The sequence below is a fragment of the Carcharhinus amblyrhynchos genome, chromosome 18 (genome assembly GCF_965287045.1).
Source record: "Carcharhinus amblyrhynchos chromosome 18, sCarAmb.v2.hapA, whole genome shotgun sequence".
NCBI lineage: Eukaryota > Metazoa > Chordata > Chondrichthyes > Carcharhiniformes > Carcharhinidae > Carcharhinus > Carcharhinus amblyrhynchos.
Window position 1 is genome coordinate 13,083,418 of NC_137341.1, and position 22,496 is coordinate 13,105,913.

Genomic DNA, 22,496 nt, shown 5'->3' on the forward strand with positions numbered 1-22,496 from the left:
ATGCATAGCTGTTTAAAGATTGGGCACAGTTTGGATTGCTACCCTCACTACAATAGCCTATGAGTTGTTCGGTAAATAAAAAGCACAAGAAAGCCCCAAATCATAATTTTTGAAAAATTCATTCATGGGACACGGACGTCTCTGGCTGGCCAACATTTATTGCCCATCCCTAGTTGCCCTTGAGAAGGTGATGGTGAGCTGCCGTCTTAAATCGCAGCAGTCCACATGCTGTAGGTTGACATACAATGCCATTAGGGAGGGAATTCCAGGATCTTGACCCAGCGACTGTGCAGAAATGGCGATATATTTCCAAGTCGGGATGGTAGGTGACTTAGAGGGAGAAAGAGATCATTAGGGGCACATGTTTGGAAATGAACATGCCAGAGACTATGGTTTTGGATGCCTTTCAAAATAGGTACAGTTGGAGGTAGGTGCATTCTCAAAATGCTAATCTGCAGGTATGTGACTATGGCAGTGGCACAGTGGCCTCACAGGAATCTGGGTTTGATTCTGGTCTCGGGTGACTGTCTGTGTGGAGTTTGCTTGTTCTCCCCGTGTCTGTGTGGATTTCCTCTGGATGCTCCTGTTTCCTCCTGCAGTCCAAATATGTGTAGGTTAGGTGGATTGGTCATGGTAAATGTGCGGGGTCACGGGGACAAGGCAGGGAAGGTGAGCCTGGGTAACATGCTCTTTCAGAGAGTCAGTGCAGCCTCAATGGGCTGATTGGCCTCCTTCAGCACTTTAGATAAATCTATGGCCTGAGACAGAGCAGATGCATGTGTGCTTAATATTGCTGTTAACTGCAAAGTGGACATAGGTTTAATTCTCAAATGTTATCTTTCATTACCTTGAAAAATACATAAGCATAGATTAAGTTTGCCTTCATCGGCTGGGGTATTGAGTTTAAAAATTGGCAAGTCATGTTGCAGTTTTATAGAACCTTGGTTAGGCCACACTTGGAATATAGTGTTCAATTCTGGTCGCCACACTACCAGAAGGATGTGGAGGCTTTGGAGAAGGTACAGAGAACACTTACCAGGATGTTGCCTGGTATGGAGGGCATTAGCTATGAGGAGAGGTTGGAGAAACTTGGTTTGTTCTCACTGGAGCGACAGAGGTTGAGGGGAGACCTGATAGAAGTCTACAAGATTATGAGAGGTATGTACAGAGTGGATAGTGAGAAGCTTTATCCCAGAGTGGAAGAGTCAATTGCTAGGGGGCATAGGTTTAAATTGCAAGGGGCAAGGTTTAAAACAGATGTACGAGGCAGATATTTTACACAGAGTGTAGTGGGTGCCTGGAACTCGTTGCTGAGGGAGGTAGTGGAAGTGGATATGATAATAACTCTTAAGGACCGTCTTGACAAGTACATGAGTAGGATGGGAGTAGAGGGATATGGTCCCCAGAAGGGTAGGATGTTTTGGTTAAGTCGGGCAGCATGGTCGATGCAGGCTTAGAGGGCTGAAGGGCCTGTTCCTGTGCTGTAATTTTCTTTGTTCTTTAAAAACGTTATTGTTTCTTGTTTTACAGTCCCTCTATGTTACACTTCCTGCCTTCTTCGATTGCAATCCATTCCATACCAAGCGTGGATATTCTGGATTGAATTCTTCTTCTCTCCCAGAACCAGTTCGCAACATCATGCAAATATACCAGACAACACTGGACCTTCTCCACCAGTATGAGGTGCACCCTGAAATAGCAGCACAGATGTTTGCTTACCTTTTCTTCTTCTCCAATGCTTCCCTCTTCAATCAGCTTATGGATAGAGGTAAGTTTAACAATGTATAGAGACTATATATGGTATTACATCAGAGAAACAGACTATTTGGCCTAACTGGTCTGTGCTGCTGCTTATAGTCCACATTCCTGTTCATATCCTTCTGTTTCTTTTCCCTTTGTATAATATTCCAGTTTCCTCATAAATGCATCTATTAGTCATTTGGTAGTATGGAATTTGACTAATTCTGTAATTCCTAAAAACCTTTTGGCAGTTAACTGTTCCAAAGCGCGTTGTCCATTGCAAAGTCTGTACCAATCTAAGTCCACTTGCCAACCAATCAGATCATTCTTCTCATGCAGTATCAATTGCTGTTCTCTTCACAATTGGTGTTCTTGCTTATCTGTCCTGATGAATGCAGGGTGAAAATCTTCGACAACATGTCTGTTTTTTTCAGCAGAACTCAAATGCATCTTTGCTGTTCATTTCAACCACACCAAGTGGCAGGAACTTTCGTATTCTCACCACCTTAAATAATAAATTTCTCCTGAATTTCTCCTTGTAGATTTATTAGAGACTATCTTATAATTATGGCTGTTAATTTTGTTACTCTCACAATTAGAAATGTGGCTATGCCTACCAGATCAAACTCTTTCTAACAGATCATGGGCCGATTTTCTCACTCCTCTACACTGGTCGAGTGGCGTTGTGAGGTGGGAAATGTAAGTGGGAGCCTAAAAATCTAATTCCCGCCTGGTGGCTAGCAGGTCACGATTCTCCTGGGCCTTTTTTTTCATGTAATCGCCTGGGAACAGCGCGGGGTTGATTTCAATATTCATGATTTCGTTTGAATCTCTTTAGCGAGCTCCGGACAGTATTGTCTGGGCTCTCTTGGATTTCTGACCTCGCTGGTGAAGGTTCCCACTAGTGGGGATCAAGCTGGTCCCCATTGCTGGGAACCAGATGTGATGGCCTTTCCATTGGGAGGCCACGGACAGGGTGGGCAGTGTCGCTTGGGCAGTGCCTGTCCAATAGGCACCCAACTACTCCCAGCCTGGAACTCTGCAGTGCCAGCTTGGTGCTGCCCACCAGATACCTGAGGGGGCAGTGCCTCACTGGGGCAGGGCCAGACAGGGTGGAGCCAGACCAGTAGGGGAGTGGGTGAGGTAGGAGGGGAGGGAAGGGAAGGAGGACTCAGCAACAGGAGGTGGGACTATTCGCAGGGGCTGGCCATTGGGGGCCAGGGTTAGCCATCAGGAGGCTGGCGATTTGGGGGGTTGGAGATGTCAACCATTCTCCCAGTACATTGGGAGATCAGTTCATGCCTGTTGGACACTTTTTTTTTGTGGGGGTGCGGGGGTGGGGGTGCGGGGGTGGGGGGGGGGGGTGCTGCAAAATTGTCTTCACATAATTCTAATAGATCACTTCTCTTTTCTAGAGAAAAATCCACAACCTGTTCAATCTTTTCCATTAGTAATCCGCTGAATTGTTTAAATGGGCCAGGACTGTTTTTGACAATAGAATAAAGCTTGTGTAATGAAACATGAGAGTAGATGCAGCAGGCAGACTTTAATAATGCAGTTGCTGCCTGCAGATTATCTAGAGACTCTGCCTACTGGGATTAATAATGCAGTGTAAATCTATCCATACAGAGTGTGGAAAATTGCTCATTCCAATGCAACTTGTACATTACCACTTGCATGTGCTTTTGTGCAGCAATATATGTATATTAAAGTACAAGTTCTAGTACTGCACAGACAGTAAAGGTGAAAAATCCATAAAAATACTCATTTTTTACTACCATCAGGCGAAGGAAAAGCAGTGGGGAAAGATCAGAGCATTATCATTGCTGTTCACTTTGCAGCAACTCCGGCTACAAAGTCTCCAAGTATGAAACATTGCAAAAGGGCAGGCTAAAACTCAACCATGTTGTCTCTCATTGCCAAATAAATGCCAAAAAAAAAATCTGAACCTTTATATACAGAAGAGCAACTTGGATTAGGTACTGGAGTATAAGTAGCACCTAAGTACTGGAAGGCAATTCCTTTCATTAAAAAATATGAAATGTATTTTCAAAGAGATATTGCAGTACTCTATATTGGACTAGACCATAGATGATGTGAGTTATTTTTCCAATAGGTTGAAGGAACCAAAATTACCACAGCCAATCCCACCCCCTGTTCCTCCACCTGCCACAACCCCCCCACCTCTACCCCACCCCTCATCAGCACAAATCTTTTCAGATTAATGTATCTGAGCAGCTTGGTTAAGAGAATTTAGGATGCAGTTTGCTGATAATCCTGAATGCTGCAGGAGAATAAATTACTATCTGGAGAAATACAGGTAGGGGCACAAAGGATGGAGGGGCAGGGGAGAAAAATCATTACTTTTAGAATGATCATTAGCTGCTGGCTCCCTCCAGATCAGTCGCTACAAGGACATTGTATAAAAGCATTCTTTTCCTTTTGTGCAGAAACTGCTTGCACTTTGTTCATAGCATCACTGAGGATGACACCCCTGGGATGCCTTCTCAACATGCAGCATTTCTGATTGGTCTTGCAGACAGCGAGGGCAGTAAATGAAAAAGTGTGACCATAAAAACCACATCACTCAATATCACCACCACAGCCATCTATTTTCCACTGCATAAGGTTCTTATTAGCTATTGCAGTCAGAATCTTACAAACATGTCCAACACCTGAATTGTGCCAAAAGAGAGTGGGAGACGTCATGGAATATGTGAAACACCATCTTACAATCACTAGTTTCCTCCCTCACCCCAAAGATGTGCTCTTAGGCCGATTGGTGTAACAAATTATCCCTAAATTAGTCCCCCCTCAATCTGGTTTCCAATGTGGAGTGCCATAAGTGTAGACCAGGGTCATGGGTGGAAGAGGGGACTCACAATGTTAAAATGGCGGTGCGGGCTAATTGGGCCAAAGGGCCTGTTTCCCGTGCTGTGTTGTTCTTTGTTCACTACTGAAAGCATTCTGATTGCATACCTAAATAATGGTCATAGAAGAGTTTCGTGACACTGTTTCATTTCAACACTTGAGGGAGTTACTGACTCTCTTTAGGGTGATGGAAATTCCTCTCTATACATATAAGCACAAAATGAACAGCATTAATTAGTAAGAGCAAGCAAGACAACAGCTGCTCGCACCATTGCAATCATATTGGAAAAATGAAGTGCCAGGGGTTTAGCCCATTCCAAATGAAACTTGGATTGGTTGTGAAGTTAGTTCAGTGTTGGAGTCAGGACTGGAAAATCTTTGAGTCCCATGTGAAACTCCATTTGGGCAGCTTAGGGTGTGTTGGACTTGCATTCAGAAAGCCTTTGGTTTCAATCTCAATAGAATAGGAGAAACTTACAATTGGGTGTAGAGACAGAGCAGTGTTTTTTATGTTTTTGCTATTTCCCTAACTATTCAGCAATAGGAATGCATGTCAGCCACACACCTAGATAGTTATTTCATGTCTAATGGAGCCAAAGTTTTGGGCATGTGCTTGTAACACTGTGATGTACTCGCAGCAGTCAATGTCTCTCACCACCAGTGGGTACTGGAGAAATTACTGCAAGAGGATAGTCTCTTTGGTCTTATGCAGTGACCTGACTTCCCATAATTAAGCCACTGTGCAATGATTTCGGAATCCCAATCGTCAACTTCTGTTGAGGGACAGTATGTATAAGGAAGCAATTCTTTGGGTGCAAGTAAGATAAACTAAACTGAGCATTGTTTGTATAATTGCTAAAAAATTATAATTAAAAATGCTCGACTTTCATTTTCTTTTTTTCCCCATGATCAATTATAAATTAGATGCTTATGTTTCTGACTCTGAATTTTTCTTTTCTTGTACTTTTTCCTGGTAATAGTGAGTGACCACAGACTCTTCCATGGGGAGTAGTATGTTGATGTTTCTTTGTGTAACTCTTGACAGGAACATACTGTATGTAACTTAAAACTGCATTGAGATTTGGACTGTTTGGATTCCGTTCAACCTTGGTTTCTCAAAAAGCAGCAATTACTAAAAAAAAAACTTCATGGTATTTGAATTGCTTCCCCTTAAATAAACTTCTTATTGGATAAGATGAAAAAAAACAAGATGAAGCCGAGCTACTTAAAATGTTGACAGTCCCCAAAGTAGAAAAGTCACTCGGACTGGAAACGATGCTTCCTAAGTTACTGAAGGAATCAGGGCCTGACTGTTTGGGAATGGGATCAGGGATTAAGAGTGCCCATCATCCCTGGAGAGAGTTTGGAGGCAGCCACAGGGGCTACCCGGTACAGAGGCAAACTGTGCAAAAGATCCATCTTGGTGCTCTGGGACTTGCATCACAGCTACTTAAATAAAACCAAGAAAATAACAAATGAATTGCCCCTCATCCCCCCCACCCCCCATATACTCCTCACGTCCATCCATGCCAATTCAACCCCTCCCCCACCTCCCTTAACCCCAATATCCTCCCTGCCAACAAGATAAAAGAAATGGATAAAGTAGACACGGAGCAGATGCTTCATCTTGCGGGGCGCTTCTACAATCAGAGGTCATAGTCTTAGGATAAGGGTAGCAAATTTAAAACAGAGTTCAGGAGAAACTACTTCTGCCATAGGGTTGTGAATCTGTGGAGTTCACTACTCCAAAGTGTGGTGGATGCTGTGATAGTGAGTCAATTTAAGGAGGAGTTAGATTTTTAATTGGTTATGGGGAGAAGGCAGGAAAATGGGGGTGAGGAGCACATCAACCATGATCAAATGGTGGAATGAATTCGTTGGGCAAAATGGTCTAATTCTTCTCCGATACATTATGAACTTATGAACGACCTGTACTATTCTACCCACCTCCTTGAACCTTTATAGTCCTGATGCCAACGCATGCCAATCCACCACCCTTTGCACTTGTATCCTCCAAGACAACCCCCCCTAGTATCCACCATAGGCAGACCTTAGCTCCCAAGTTGAGATGAAATAAAACAAAACTCTAAATGTATAGACTTAATTTGCGTAAAACAACACTCTCATTCATAAAAACACATTCACTAATTGTGAAACCTTTGACCATAATCTTTGCATTCTTCTTGTACATTGGGATGGTTCTGGGGGAAAAGAGGATTGTAAATGTTACCGTCTTGTTTAAAATGAGAAGAAGGATGAATCCAGAAATTAGAAACCAGCCAGCTGAATATCTACGGTGAGAAAACTTTTATAGTCAATAATCTAGAACATAACTAATGGGCATTTGGAATAATGTGAGTTAAAAGTCAGGACAAATTTATTCAAGATAAGTTATGTTTGATGAACTGGATCGAGCTCTTTGGTGAAGTAATGGAGAGGGTTGATGAGGGTAATGCTGGGGATATGCACTTTGAAAAGGTGTTAAGCGAAGTACCACAAACTCGACTTTTTATCAGAACTAAAGACCATAAGATTAAAGGCAACCATGGCAGCATGATTACAAGACTGAATAAGGGACTGAAGGTGGTGAATAGTTGTTTTTCCAGATGGTAGGGAGGCACACAATGGATTTTTGCAGGGTTGGTATTTGGATCAGTGCTCTCTTTAATATATATCGATGGCTTGGATATACAAGGCATAATTTGAAAATTGGAAGAAATGTAGTAAGCAACAAGTAACGGATGTCAGGAGGATATTGACAGACTGGTGAAATTGATAGACATATGGCAGATACAATTGAACACAGAGAACCAGGAAATGATAGATTTTGATGTGAAGAATGAGGATAGGCAATATTAACATTTTAGAGGGAGTTCAGGAACAGAGAAATGGGCATGTAGGTATACAAGTCTGTGAAATGACAAGTTGAGAAGGTGGTTAACAAAGAAACTGGAATGCTTAGCTTTATTAATCGAGGAATGGAACCATAAGCAATGGAGTCATGTGAACCTTTATAAGCTTGAGTACTGGATGCAATTCTGGCCACCATGCTGTAGTAACAATGTCAAAATCTTGGGAGAGGTTGCAGAAAAGATCCATTAAGATGCTATCAGTGGAGACACTGGGGTTGTTTTCCTTAAGTGGATAAAAGATTGAAAGGAGATTTAATAGCAGTGTTCAAAATAATGAATGGCTTTGTTATAAGAGTGAAAATAAGGGTAGCAGGGTCAATAAGAGGAGACAGATATATGACGAATAGGTTTAAGGTAATTAGCAAAAGAATCAGTGGTGACATGGGAAGCATTTTTTTTGTATCCACAAGATTATTGTGATCTGGAATGCACTCCTTGAAAAGGTGATGGGAGATGATTCATAGTATGTTGCAAAAGACAATTGACGTAACTAATTGAAGGAAAAAAAGTACAGGTTATGGGGAAAGAGTAAGGGAATGGAATTGATTAGATAGTCTTACTAAAGAACCCACACAGACACAGTGGACTGACTGGCCACCTTCTGTGCTGTATCATTCAATGATTTGACATTTATCCATTGGTTCTTTGTGGGTTAATGGCTTCAGAAGTTTTATTGATCTTTCAATATGTCTCTTACTAAAATATAAACTTGGCGATCGCTAAATATTCATGCAATATCTCTTTGTGTTGTCAGTCTAACTGTCAACTATATGTTGCAGCTGGTCAATGAATTTTATATGCAAGAGGAATTAATGAAGTTCCTGGGGAACAAATTTTAAAACAGCTGCCAACTGCAGTCTTTAGAAAGGAAGTGGCAATTGAAACTAATACTTGCCTTGCCAGGAACTGATTGGTTCAAGGCTCAAATCAGGATTGGAGTCTGTAATGTAAGATGACATGCCAGTGCAGTAGTGAATGAGCCTTGAAGTGATTTAGTTCTTCTCTCATGGACAAGATGTTAAATTGAGGCCCCATCCCCCTTTCCAATGCTAAAAATCAAATAGCGCTACTTGAAGAAAGATGCAGAATTGTCCCAGTGTCCTAACATTTCTCCCTCAGCTAGTAATGTTTCCAACAACAAACTAACTGGGCATTCATTGCATTGTTTCTGAAGCTTTGCTGGGAATGAATAGCTGCCAGAAGATGAAGGGCTGGAATTCTCCCAAAAATATTCTAAGTGTTGAATTTGCGGGAAAACTGGTGTAAAACACAATTGTTTTTTCAGTGGGAGAATCTCCCACATTGTGTAATGCAGAGGCCATCAGCATGAAGATCATTAGGTTTCAGGGGGGCAGGGCCTATTCCCACCCAGGAAGCTGAAATCAGTGGGCTTCTGCGCCCCACACTGTCAGCCTCCCATTTGCTGGCCAGCCCAGGACCCCTGCAGTGCTGCCGCACACCCCCCCAATCACCCAGCCTGATCACAGCCCGTCCGACCATTCCCAGTGCAGCTCTGACCCCCCACCCCATGCTACCTAATCTCCAGCACCCCCCCATCCACCTCCCCCCCCACCCCCCCCACCCCGTGCCAATATTTCCCTAAAACCCATCACAGTATAGACACCCCCTCAGGCAGACAATGCCCCCCCAAATTCTGGCTGACCCCCCCCCCCCACTTCCCCAGCCCCTCCCGAGCTCTGGCCCCCCCCTCCTGCCCCCATTGACCCCTATGGCAAAGGGCAGCGGAACCCCCCACTGATCACCCCTCGGCCCCGCCATGCTCTACCCCCTTGCACTGCCCCATTCCAGGTGGGTAGTGCCAAGTTGCCCAGTGGCCCCTGGCTGCCTGACCCCCGGGGGGCTCCAATTACCCCCCTTTCGCTCCAGCAGGGTCAGGCTGCTAGCCCCCTGAAAGTGGGGAGTACTCTAAACTCCGCTAGATTTAAATGACTTACCTGTCTTCCTGCTTTTTCCAGCGCAGATCAAGTGGCGCTGGAAATCCTGCACTGGGAGGTGCACACGCAGCGGGAATGCATGTGCGAATCCCGCACCTGCCATTCTGTGAGATTCTCCCATCCCGCTACACTAGAAAATTAGCACAACGGGGTGGGAGAATTGCCCCCGACGCCTCGGAGACATTTCAATATTCTAATGCTATCAATAGTTTCTAACCACACAACTTCTTTGCTGTGCACTTGGTACAAAATTGAAAAGGAGAAAATAAGCATGGGTTTGTATCTGCCCCAGATATAAATGTTCTTTAGCAAAATCTTCTTCATTAGCTCTATTTTCAGTGTTGTGCTTCCAGGCAATAATCCCACTATAATCTGTGGGCAGAATTTTATGGGCTCCCTCTTCGCAGGCTGTGAGCATGTAAAAATTCCAGAAATGGCCTTCCCACTGCAACTTGTCCTCACCCCAATTTTCTAATTCTGATGCCAGTGGAATGTCATCCCTGAGTTAAGGGGGTGGCAGTGGAGAGTAGAAGTCCAGCAGGCAGCCCAGTTCAGGCCTCGGCTGAGAAGTGGGTGAGGTACCTTCTTCACTGAGCCCCTTTCCACATCAAAGCCCCTGAGGAAATTTCTTCTCCCTTCTTCCTCATCAATCACCTCCTCCCAGATGTTTCATCCTACCTGTCCTCCCCATCAACATCATTCCAACTCTATTGCCACTGACCATCTCAACCTCAATGCCTCCCTGCCTCACCTGTCTCTGCCACAAGACCCAGCACCTACCTCCATCCTGGCTCCAAGACTTAGAGCCAGATTTTCATTAAGAAGATGGGTGTCAGGAATTAGGGATTAAGGCTATCTTAAGGCTAGTGGCATCAACCGAAGCAGATTGAATAGTTGGCTGAACTCCAAGAATGACTAATTGGCTCAGCTGAACAAGAATCTGTTTATAAAGCTTCAAAAAGGATTACTTTCAGTGTGATTGATTGCTTTATTACCTTGTAGTAACCAGATTTTTCTTTGAATCATTTTATTAATGTCTGTGTGTTTATTTAGCTGATATTAAGGTATGAAGAGGACTTGATGGTTTCCTCAGGGAGATTTTCATTGCCTATGTTTGATAAGCAACTTTATGAGAATATCAGAGAGAGCTGTTTTATAAGGCAGAACTTTGATTGCCTAATTTTCTTGACTTGAGATTTGGACCTTCCATGTTTTATTCCTTTGAGGTGCCGTGAACCACGTCCCCAATCAAAATGGGCCCGACTCTGTGAAAGTAACAGGTGTCTGAAATTCTTACCCCACAATGGAGCTAGCAAGGAGCACCTCGTGCAGGCTCATTACCCGTACCAGCAAAAGCTGCGGGAAATGGGAATGGAGGTGAGAATCCTGGGATCAGGTACCGCTTGCTATTTTCAAAGGTCTTCTGCCGTGTTACAACATAGACAAAGACATGAAAATCAAGACCTTAAGTGCCTGGGGTTTCTCGTGGCCGCCATTCCCAGTGCTGCTGATGGGACTACAGCTCTCTGAAGTGGGACTTCCACCCGAGTGTAAGTCAGTAATCTCCCCTCCAGCCAGTGAATGCATTAAGTTGTGACAGGACAGACAGCATCAGCAGGGATGCATTCCCCTCCGACACTTTGGTTAAATTCTGCCCTGTGCAAACATTGTACAGAATTAATAAATGGGAAAAGTAGCATGTTGTTATGACTTATAATTAACTAATACAAGTGGTGTTGAGGCAGAGACTAAAACATTATTTAAAATGAAATTAGACTATTATTGGAATAGAAAGAACATGGGAGGATAAAGGAAATGGCAGGGAATTTGAATTGAATTAATAGCATCCAAATGAAATGCTGGTATCTGAACAGATGCAAAGAACTGAATGGTCGGTTTTTGTGGGGTACATGGAACATCGGAAATTGGAGCTGAAGTAGGCCACGCAGCCCTCCAAACCTGCTCCTCATGGTTACATCTGCATTGCTGTATCTAATATCTATTTTCATATAACAGGCAGGTCTTTCTAATATGGTACATCTTCAGAATACTGTTCTCTCCCAATCTCAATTCAAAAGAAAATATGACAGTAATTATATAACATTTTAAAGATGAGACATCAGATCAAGAAAACCAGATCAAACCATGAGCAAGCCTCACAGCCATGTATCCTATGTGATCAAATGTTGCAATAGCATCCATGCAATCAAACTCTATTGTGACTTTTATGGACACTGATGCAAAATTTACAGGCCAACTATTTCAACTGATTTCCAAATGGTCAAAGTTCTCAAACTGACAGAATCAAACATAAATATTTCATTTCCACTGGAGCATATAGGAAAAATTCTTATCTAAATATGGTAATGGATTGGTAAATGATATTTCTTGCCAAAAAAATCATACCACTGACTCCATGTACTTAAGCAAAGTTTTCCCATCCAACAGTGTCATACACGAAGCCCAGTCAACTGCATGTTTCAGAATGTTCAAAGCTCGAATTAGTCAAAATAAAATTCTTTCAAGAGTTGTGGAAAAAAAATGCTTCTTTCAAGCACTGAAATCTGGCACTCAAGTGTCAATAATTTACGAGTATTTACGTACCCATTCATTTTTGGATATATAAGATCGACAGAGGATTCCAGTAAGTTAGATTAGTTTAGAAAGTATTTAACTCTTTCAGTAAGAAACAGACCTTTAGGTTTTCATTCATAGAAATATCTGCAAAATTAATTTCAAACATCCAGGTAGTTTAGTTAATAAAATGCAATGTGACTGAGCCATACCACCTAGACAAGTTGCAGATTTAATGCTTGTGTCGTGTGTTTTCGAATAATCATCACAATTAGTATACTACGACTGGCCTTATGATCCCAGGCAGGTAGGAAAAGTGACATTGATGGTGTTTCTGGTGTCTAAAGATATCCAGTGACTTCTGTTGGAAACAGCATGCCTAGCCATTGATTCAGAACAAGATCAGGATCAGTTAAGATCATTCTCACATTGTGCCATGTCTGAATCCACTTTAGTAATGTATCAGAGGATGGTCAAAATGAGTGGAAGGGTCAGCAGAGGAAAGAAGGGAAGAAATAGAAAGAGAGGAAAATTACTTATGAAAAAGCTGAGTAATGGCCAAATTGTTAACGATGTCTTAAAGAAAGTCCTCGGAAGATGTAAAAGTTGAAAGTATATGAAAAGCAGGTAAAATATAAAAGAGGAAAACAACTCGATGTGAAAAATATTTTCTGGACCATCGTAGATTTATTTCATCTCACAAGCATGTACTAAATGTTGAGATACTAAAGCAGAACATGAATTTGAACCAAAGTACAATGAAACACCCAAAACACAAAGTTGAGTAAAGAAATAAGAACATAAGAACATAAGAAATAGGAGCAGGAGTAGGCCATCCAGCCCTTCGAGCCTGCCCCGCCATTCAATAAGATCATGGCTGATCTGTCGTTGCTCAGTTCCACTTTCCCGCCCTCTCCCCATAACCCTTAATCCCCTCTCCTATCAAAAACCCATCAACCCGCGTCTTAAAAATATTTAGCGAGGCAGCCTCCACCACTTCAACGGGCAGAGAATTCCAGAGATTCACCACCCTTTGAGTGAAGAAGTTCCTCCTCAACTCCGTTCTAAACCGCCCCCCTTTTATCTTGAGGCTGTGCCCCCTAGTCCTATTGTCTTTTTTGAGCGGGAAGAGTCTTTCCACCTCTATCCTATCCATCCCATTCATCATCTTAAACGTCTCAATGAGATCAATGAATCGGTCTAGTTTTAGGGTGCTAAAACCAATGATAAAACTCCATCTTCAACTTCTGTCTGAAATGTGTGCAACTTTGGCAGAACAGCCAGGTTGCCAGTGTTGGTAAAACTTGAATAATTTTCAATTTAGGCCTCACTTAAATGGTTGTGGAAAAGTGAAAAATCACCAAGCTTCTGAAATCAACAGTAGCAGAGCTGTGTATCGATTGGGCCTAGTCAGAGCATCTTGGCCACACCCAAAAGCAAGCTTAAACACCTTCTGGATAGTTTTTTGAACCATCACTCTTTCGGTGCCTATCTCACTCAACACACGGGTACAAATGGACACATTATGCACACGAGGTGTATCTCTACTTCTGTATTTTAAATGTACGGACAGAGATATCCATTCACTTCTGATGCTGCTTGACTAGCTTTCCATTACTCTTCCTTATTCTTCAAAATAATCAACTGGGCAGCATGGACAATTTGGGCCAAAGGGCCTGTTTTCACACTGTAAACTTCTATGACTCTATGACATGGAAATTCCTACAGAAAACACATTTTGTGTAATAGTGTAAAACTAGTGCTCGCTAATCCCCATTCTGTTTAGCATCTCTTTTCATTTTATAGCGCTAACTTTAATGGAATTAAAAATTGAAAGAAGTAAAACAGGGTCACTGTCACATATTTTACACTATTGTATGGTGTTAAAATTAATTCCTTTATGTTTTGTGATAAGGGGAATGAGAATCCCAAAATTCTTGATTACAGAGAAACAAATCTTCAAAAACCAATCCAGAAGTTATTTCCTAGCTTCCCTTATGAATGAAGATGTCAGGTTTCCTACTTTCTCCAGTGTCATACATTCTGGAAGTGGTTGCATTTGGATGAGGAGGAGGAAGAACAGCACCAATGACTGTAAATGGGTGGATAATGTCATTTATGTCTCATCAAAAATATCACACAACTTCTGCTGATCCAGGACCAATCAATGCCTTGACTAACAAGATTCTAGCTTTTTAAATACCTCGTTGAGAAGTTATCTATTCATTCTCAGTGACAGATAGAAGCGGTGACAAAAGGAAAATGCTCAGTTCACACAATTCTGGGGACAAACAGGTTCACAGCTGGCACAATAGTTCAGACCAATGCTCTTTCTACTCAAATTGCTCCTTTCTGGACATACAGAAAGAACACTGAACCAAAGTACCTAATCAATTCAGTCTGGTTTCGGAGCACATAGAGAAATATAAAGTGTAGCCTGAAAGGTGCCTGTACCCTAACTTTCTACTTGAATTGCATCAGCTTTTGATGATGCAGTTCATTCTCAAGCACTTCAGCCATTTAACAATTTGGATGGGGAGATGGTGGGAGGGAGGGAAAATAACAAAAATTGAAACTTCAAATAAATGTAATATATTGGAATATTCATTGTGTATGTGTTAAAGGATTTTTGCATTTATATGCATGGGTTTCCTCCGGTTTCCTCCCACAGGCCAAAGATGTGCGGGTTAGGCTGATTGGCTATTCTAAGTTGACTCTAGTGTCAGAGGATTAGCAGAGTAAATGTGTGGGATTGTGGTCAGTGCAGACTTGATAGGCAATGGCGTCCTTCTGTACTGTCAGGATTCTATGATATTGTCATAAGCAATACTGTTGGCAAATGCTACAGTCTTATTTCTTAAGCTAAATGAGAATTCCAGAAAAAGATGTTTGTAATATCTCAGGTAATATTCTCTAAGGCTAGCTGTGTGTTGGGGAGGAACGTTAGGACATTTTGATGTAGTATTTCCCATTGAAATGTCAGTTGATGTTATAGTTTCAGAATATAATGTGTCTGCTAGTCTGAAACATTGACGTCCATGGCTCTATTGAGAAATACTGGACAATCTTAGAAAATACTAGCTGGAGCATGAACTGGTTTGTGGAGCAGAATCAAATCATTGTTTTGACACCACAATAGGTCACATAAAGATTTTTATGAGCCCCAAGGAGAAAGCTTTCTTTTCCCATGCCAAATTAACTATTTAACAATTTTAAAAACACAGTCCTGTTTCCAATACATTAAAATGGCTTCAGACATGATCAAACCCACACCAGTTAATAATATTCAGACAGGTCTTAAAATTAACAGTGTGGAAAATGTCCCAAGTATGCAATAGAAGGTTATCTCGTGAGGCTGGACTAGATAAAAATGGTCAATACAATGTAACCAGATTTCTACACCATTTCCTCCTAGGTCATAGCTTTCTGGATGCTCTCACTGGGGACAAAGTGGAAAATTGATCCACTTCCCTGCACAGTCATCCTTTATCTCAAAAGACGTGCACAGAATATACAAACAAAGCGGAGAGACTCCAGAGCTAGGAGTTCTGCTAGCCGATTTGATTATCTGTGCTTTCTTTGTACAGGTTCAAGGCAAAGTTTTTTTCACTGGTCAAAAGGGGAACAGATGCAAGCCAGCTTCCACCTCTTGCTGGAGTGGATACAAAATGTAGGAATGGGTAACATCGCAGAAGAATTTTTTTTCAAATTCACCAGTGCTGTAAGGCTTCTGGCTGTCCCAACATCTTGTCTCATACAGGTAATGGCTTCTCTTTTAGTACATTAACTCTTGTAGTTATAGTCCCTGCCACTTTGTAACATACCAAGCTGTCCTACCATAGTTTAGCATACAATCATTTTGTTAAAGTAGGAATTTCAATTATACAGATAGCGAAGCACTTAAAATGAAAGGCTGAATAATGGGAGAGTGAGTGAAACAGAATCATAACTATGCCAGCCATTATATATAGCAGGCAAATCACACTCACACAACACATCCTCTATAAAAATGTGTGGTTGAACCAATTTAATGTTTTCCTTACTCCATATTTATTCCAAGTGTTACAGATAGCTACACATTGTTAACTTCATTGCAGTGTTAATGTAAGCCTATTTGTGACACTAATAAATAAACTTTAAACAGATGTAATATTTATATAAAAATGAAATGCTTTCACCATATAAGGAGGGTGAGGGGACGTGTCCATGCTCATGTGTGTTATGTAAAGTCTTTTATGATTAGTCAGCAAGTAAGGGTTTCAGGAAAATTCGATCAACATGGGTCTGCTACTTTATAATAGTAAGAATTGGTACTGATTATCTACAAATTATTCCTGCTCAATAAATATGTAGATGACTTCTTAATTGGGACTGTGGGAGAGCAGAATTAAACTCGGCATGCCGTTGGCCAGGGGGCCAGGAAAATTAGTAGGACCCTCACTGTAGACTGGCTGTCTCTGCGAAGGGGGACTTAGTGGTAGGGGATGGGGATATGACTGAGGTTTTGAATAACTTTTTTGTTTCTGTCTTCACGGAGGAGGACGTGAATAATTTGCCGGGTGTTAGAGATGGAAAGGTGGTAGGACTGGAGGGTCTCAATGACATTACTGTTACTAGAGAGGTGGTGCTCGACAGACTGGAGGGGGCTGATTGTGGACAAGTCGCCAGGACTGAATGGAATGCATCCAAGGGTTCTGAAAGAAATGGCGGAGGTGATAGTGGATGCCTTGGTGGTTATTTTCCAGACGTCGCTGGATTCCGGGGAAGTGCCGGAAGAGCGGAAAACGGCTAATGTTACGCCATTGTTTAACGTTTGTTGTAGGTAAAATGTTAGAATCCGTCATCAAGGAGGAAATAGCGAGGCATCTTGAGAGGAATTGCTTGATAGAGCAGACACAGCACGGTTTCGTTAAAGGGAAGTCGTGTCTGACGAATTTACTGGAGTTCTATGAGGATGTGTCTAGGGCGGTGGATAGAGGAGAGCCGGTGGATGTGGTCTTTCTTGATTTTCAGAAGGCGTTTGACAAGGTACCTCACAAGAGGTTATTGCAGAAGGTCAGGGGACATGGAGTTGGGGGTAGGGTGTTAGCGTGGATAGAGGATCGATTGTCAAATAGGAGGCAGAGAGTGGGGGTCAACGGGTGCTATTCGGATTGGCGGATGGTGACTAGTGGAGTGCCCCAGGGGTCGGTGCTGGGGCCTCAGCTATTTACCATTTATATAGATGATCTGGAGGAGGGAACCGAGTGTAGGGTGTCGAAATTTGCTGATGACACCAAGATTGGTGGAACGGCAAATTGCGCGGAGGGTGTGGAGAGTCTGCAGAAGGATCTAGATAGGCTGGGCGAATAGGCCAAGAAATGGCAAATGGAATTTAATGTTGGCAAGTGCGAGGTGGTCCACTTTGGTAGGAATAATGGTAGGAAGGATTATTACTTACGTGGCGAAAAACTGCAGCAGGCGACGGTGCAGAGGGACCTCGGGGTCCTTGTGCATGAGTCGCAAAAACCCAGCTTGCAGGTGCAGCAGGTGGTCAGGAAGGCTAATGGGATGCTGGCCTTCATAGCGAGGGGGATTGAATATAAAAGTAGGGAGGTCTTGCTGCAGCTGTATAGGGCATTGGTGAGGCCGCAGCTGGAGTACTGTGTGCCGTTTTGGGCGCCGTACTTACGCAAGGATATTTTGGCCTTGGAGGGAGTGCAGAGGAGGTTTACTAGGCTGATGCTGGAGTTGAGGGCGTTGAGCTATGAGGAGAGGCTGAATAAATTAGGCTCGTACTCGTTAGAGTTTAGAAGAATGAGGGGAGATCTCATTGACACGTATAAGATGATGAATGGGATGGATAGGATAGAGGTGGAGAGACTCTTCCTGCTCAGAAAGGACAGTAGGACTAGGGGGCACAGCCTCAAGATAAAAGGGGGGCGGTTTAGAACGGAGTTGAGGAGGAACTTCTTCACTCAAAGGGTGGTGAATCTCTGGAATTCTCTGCCCGTTGAAGTGGTGGAGGCTACCTCGCTAAATATTTTTAAGACGTGGGTTGATGGGTTTTTGATGAGAGAGGGGATTAAGGGTTATGGGGAGAGGGCGGGAATGTGGAACTGAGCCACGACAGGTCAGCCATGATCTTATTGAATGGTGGGGCAGGCTCGAAGGGCTAGATGGCCTACTCCTGCTCCTATTTCTTATGTTCTTATGTTCTCATGTACCATAAAATAGATAGCGCAGACAAAAGGTGGATGTTTCACTATGACCTATCAACAGGACACAGTTGAATGTCCTTGCTAACAACACCAAAACTGTAATAATGACATGATTAAGTGACTATTGTCTGAACAGACATTCCATCCATCTGCCAGTAAAGACTATGACCAATGGGATGTGATGAAACAGCTGTTGTCTCAGGCCTACCTCTTTGTATCATATGTAAATAATTTATCAATGTGCATATTAGAAACAATTATCTTTACTAGAAGTTGTGCCCTATAAAAAAGCTGACTATACACAATTGAGCAAAGCAAACTGAAGAAGCCACAGGAATTCTTCAGTTCACCATCCTTACTGATAAGAAGGAAATAAAGGATTGATCACTCACGAATGCTGTGTCTGAATATCTTTTTAGCTACGATACGAATTAGGAGAAGTAGGCCACTCAGTCCCTCAAGCCTGCTCCACTATTCAATAAGATCATGGCTGATTTAATTTTAACCTCAATTTCACATTCCTGCCTCCGCCCCGCCCCGCCCCCCCGCCCCACCCCACCCGCCCCCGCCCCGCCCCTGCCCCCGCCCCCCCTCCCGCCCCCGCCCGCCCACCCGCCCCCCCCGATAACCTTTCACTCTTTTGTTTATCAAGAATCTATCTATTTCTGCCTTAAAGATCTTCAAAGACTGCCTCAACCACCATTTTAGGAAGGGAATTCCAAAGTTTCACAACTCTCAGAGGGAACTTATTTTCTTTGTCATTGTTTTAAATGTGGCAACACATAGTGATCATTAATTCCAGATTCTCCCACAAAAGGAAACATGCTTGCCTCCTCCAGTCTGTCTAGTCCACTCAGGATTTTGTGTTATAAGTACACAGTCCTGAAAAGGGCATACTGAAATACAGGTCTACAAACACATCTTTACATGTTTCCATCTGCAACCTATGACTTAGACTGAATACAAACAATGTTGAGGAATGTTATCAGCACTACTACTAAAGGAACCACTGTGCAATGTTTCCACCCCCAAGTGAAACCTCCCTTTGATGATTTATACTTTCTCTTGCTTTTCCATAGTCCAGCTGGAGTTGCCTCAAGAGAGAATTCCATGCACTGAACACATCCCAACTTCTTCACATACTAACACACTACCAACTTGCACCTGGAGTGGGTCCCATTGCAACATGGCAGCCAAGTGCTGAAGAAAGAGAAACAACGTATAAAACAGGTGAGGCCAACATTCCCGGTGAGAAGTGACAGAAACTGGAGGGGTGTACATATTACAGAGGAGGTGGTGCTGGATGTCTTAAAGCACATCTAGGTAGATAAATCTGTGGGACGTGATGAAGTATATCCCAGGACGTTGCAGGAAGCTAGGGAGGAAATTGCGGGTCCCATAGCTGATATATTTGAATAGTCACGGGTGAAGTGACTGAACATTGGAGAGTGACAAATGTCGTGCCTTTGTTTAAAAAAGGCTGCAGGGAAAAGCCTGGGCACTACAGGCCAGTTAGCCTCACATCTTTTGGAAGGTATTTTGAGAGACAGGACCCACAGGCATTTAGAGATGCAAGGACTGATTAGGGACAGACAGCATGGCTTTGTGAGTGGAAAATCACGTCTCACAAATTTAATTGAGTTTTTTGAAGGGGTAACCAAGAAGATAGATGAGGGCAGTGCTGTTGATGTTGTCTGCATGGACTTTAGCTAGGCCTTTGACAAGATACCGCATGGTAGTTTGTTGCATAAAGTTAAATCTCACGGGATCCAGGGTGAGGCATCTAAATGGATACAAAATTGGCTTCTTGACAGAAACCAGAGAGTGGTTGTAGAGAGTTGTTTTTCAAACTGGAGGCCTGTGATCAGCAATGTGTCTCAGGGATCAGTGCTGGACCACTGTTATTTGTCATTTATATTAATGATTTGGATAAGAATATAGGGAGCATGGTCAGTAAGTTTGCAGATGACACCAAGATTGGTGGCATGATGGACAGTGAGTAAAATTATCTCCAATTGCAGTGGGATCTTGATCAATTGGGCCAGTGGGCTGACAAATAGCAGATGGAGTTTAAATTAGATAAATGCAAGGTGATACATTTTGGTAGATTGAACCAAGGCAGGACTTACTCAGTTAATGGTAGGGTGTTGGGGAGAGTTACAGAACAAAGAGATCGAGGAGTACATGTTCATAGTTCCTTGAAAGTGGAGTCACAGGTAGACAGAGAGGTGAAGAAGGTATTCGGCATGCTTGGTTTCATCGGTCAAAACATTGAACATAGGAGTTGGGACGTCTTGTTGAAGTTGTATAAGACATTGGTAAGGCCACACTTGGAATATTGTGTGCAATTCTGGTCAGCCCATTATAGTAAGGGCATTATTAAACTAGAAAGAGTGCAGAAAAGATTTACTAGGATGCTACTGGGACTCGATGGATTGAATTATAGGAAGAGGCTGAATAGACTGGGACTTTTTCTCTGGAGTGTAGGAGGCAGAGGGGTGATCTTATAGAGGTCTATAATACAATGAGGGGCATAGACAAGGTAGATAGTCAATATCTTTTCCCAAAGATAGGGGAGTCTAAAGCAAGAGGCCATAGGTTTAAGGTGAGAGGGGAGAGATACAAGAGTGTCCAGAGCGGTGGTGATTGAGTGGAACAAGCTGCCAGAGATAGTAGTGGAGGCGGGTACAGTTTTATCTTTTAAAAAGCATTTAGATAGTTACATGGATACGATGGGTAGAAAGGGATTAAGGGCCAAATGCAGGCAATTGGGATTATCTGAGCGCTTTTAAAAAAAAATAAGGGCGGCATGGACAAGTTGGACCGAAAGGCCTGTTTCCATGCTGTAAACCTTGATGACTGTAAGCAGAATTTTTTTTTGCAGAAGCTTTCCGGTGAAATGCCACACTCCCAATGCAGCAAAGTCAGAGAATTTGGCACCCTGCCAAATCTCTGTTCATTGCAGCTGGATGGGAAAATCCAGCCAGCATGGATGGCTGTAACACTCCAGCCATTGTTTTTAAAAGAATGGAAGATAAAAAGTGATTATTATAAGCCTTGCATCTTTTTCACAGTTGTTCAAGATTTTACTGTGCTACCACAGGAAGGAACGAGTGTCTATAAATAATTGTAAAAACTATTAAAGTAAATATATTTGAGTCATGATTTATTGAAAACACGTTCAAAGGAGGCTAATAGAATAATATATACATATATAGGATAAGAATTTATGTAGTAATTTGACTTGCCTTAACAGTACAACCATTTTACAAAAGAAATAGTTGCTAGCAATAATCGTACATATTAATAGTTTCTGACGAATAGCAGACTTGATAATCACCTCAAACTGTGTTTGTTTCAATCTTGCTTTATGGCTATTCTATGTCAGGTATTCTTCATATTCAGTGTGTGGCAAAATAGAGCAGTACTTCTGTTAGGTTTTAATTCATATTTCATTAGCTTAGCACAGCAATATTGGAACACTTCCCAAATTCAGCTAAGTTGCTCCAACACTGTCAGGAGAAGGTTAAGAAAAAAATGGATCAAATGGAAGAAAATGGATGCTATTCATAAATTGCAGATAGGCAAGACATTGCAGGGTTTAATTGTCGTCTCTTGTGTGTGACAAGCTCCTATATATTTTCTGTTTGACAGAGGACATTCTGTTGAGTTTTGATAAATATCCTCCAATAGTACTGCCCACAAGCAACTTTAAGGTGGATCTGGAAGCTGTGACCATAGATGACAACATGTACAGACATTTACTGTACATACGCCACTTCCTTTGGAGCCTACGCACCAAATTCCAGCTAACCAATGGATATTCTAAAACTGAAGAGTTACAGGTAAACAAAATGACTGTCTTTCATTCCAAAGAGCATTACTCACTACAAAGTCTGAAGAAAGAATTTATCTTGGATTTTCATAAATTCTCCAGATTAGTTTTTGGAGATTATGTGACGAGTTTAAGTTCATTTATTTGTGTCACAAGTAGGCTTACATTAAAAATAAAAGTAAAATACTATGGATGCTGGAAATGAAACAAAAACTCAGCCGGTCTGACAGCATCTGTAGGATTTCGATGAGGATGTGACTAGCGTGGGAGACAGAGGGGAACCGGTGGATGTGGTGTTTCTCGATTTTCAAAAGGCGTTTAAGGTGCCTCACAAAAGGTTGCTTCAGAAGGTTAGGGTGCATGGAGTTGGGGTAAGGTGTTAGTGTGGATAGAGAATTGGTTGTCTAAT

General features: G+C 42.4%; 1 protein-coding gene across 2 annotated transcripts in view; it reads left to right on the forward strand.

The window, feature by feature from the left end:
• Nucleotides 1-22,496, forward strand: part of radil (Ras association and DIL domains) — a 132,524-nt gene that overhangs the window by 95,348 nt on the left and 14,680 nt on the right. For both annotated transcript variants that reach the window (XM_080206394.1, XM_080206395.1), the window contains exons 8-11: nucleotides 1,531-1,768; nucleotides 15,640-15,812; nucleotides 19,332-19,482; nucleotides 21,907-22,097. In XM_080206394.1, the coding sequence (XP_080062520.1) occupies nucleotides 1,531-1,768; nucleotides 15,640-15,812; nucleotides 19,332-19,482; nucleotides 21,907-22,097 (753 nt within the window). The remainder of the gene's footprint in view (nucleotides 1-1,530; nucleotides 1,769-15,639; nucleotides 15,813-19,331; nucleotides 19,483-21,906; nucleotides 22,098-22,496) is intronic.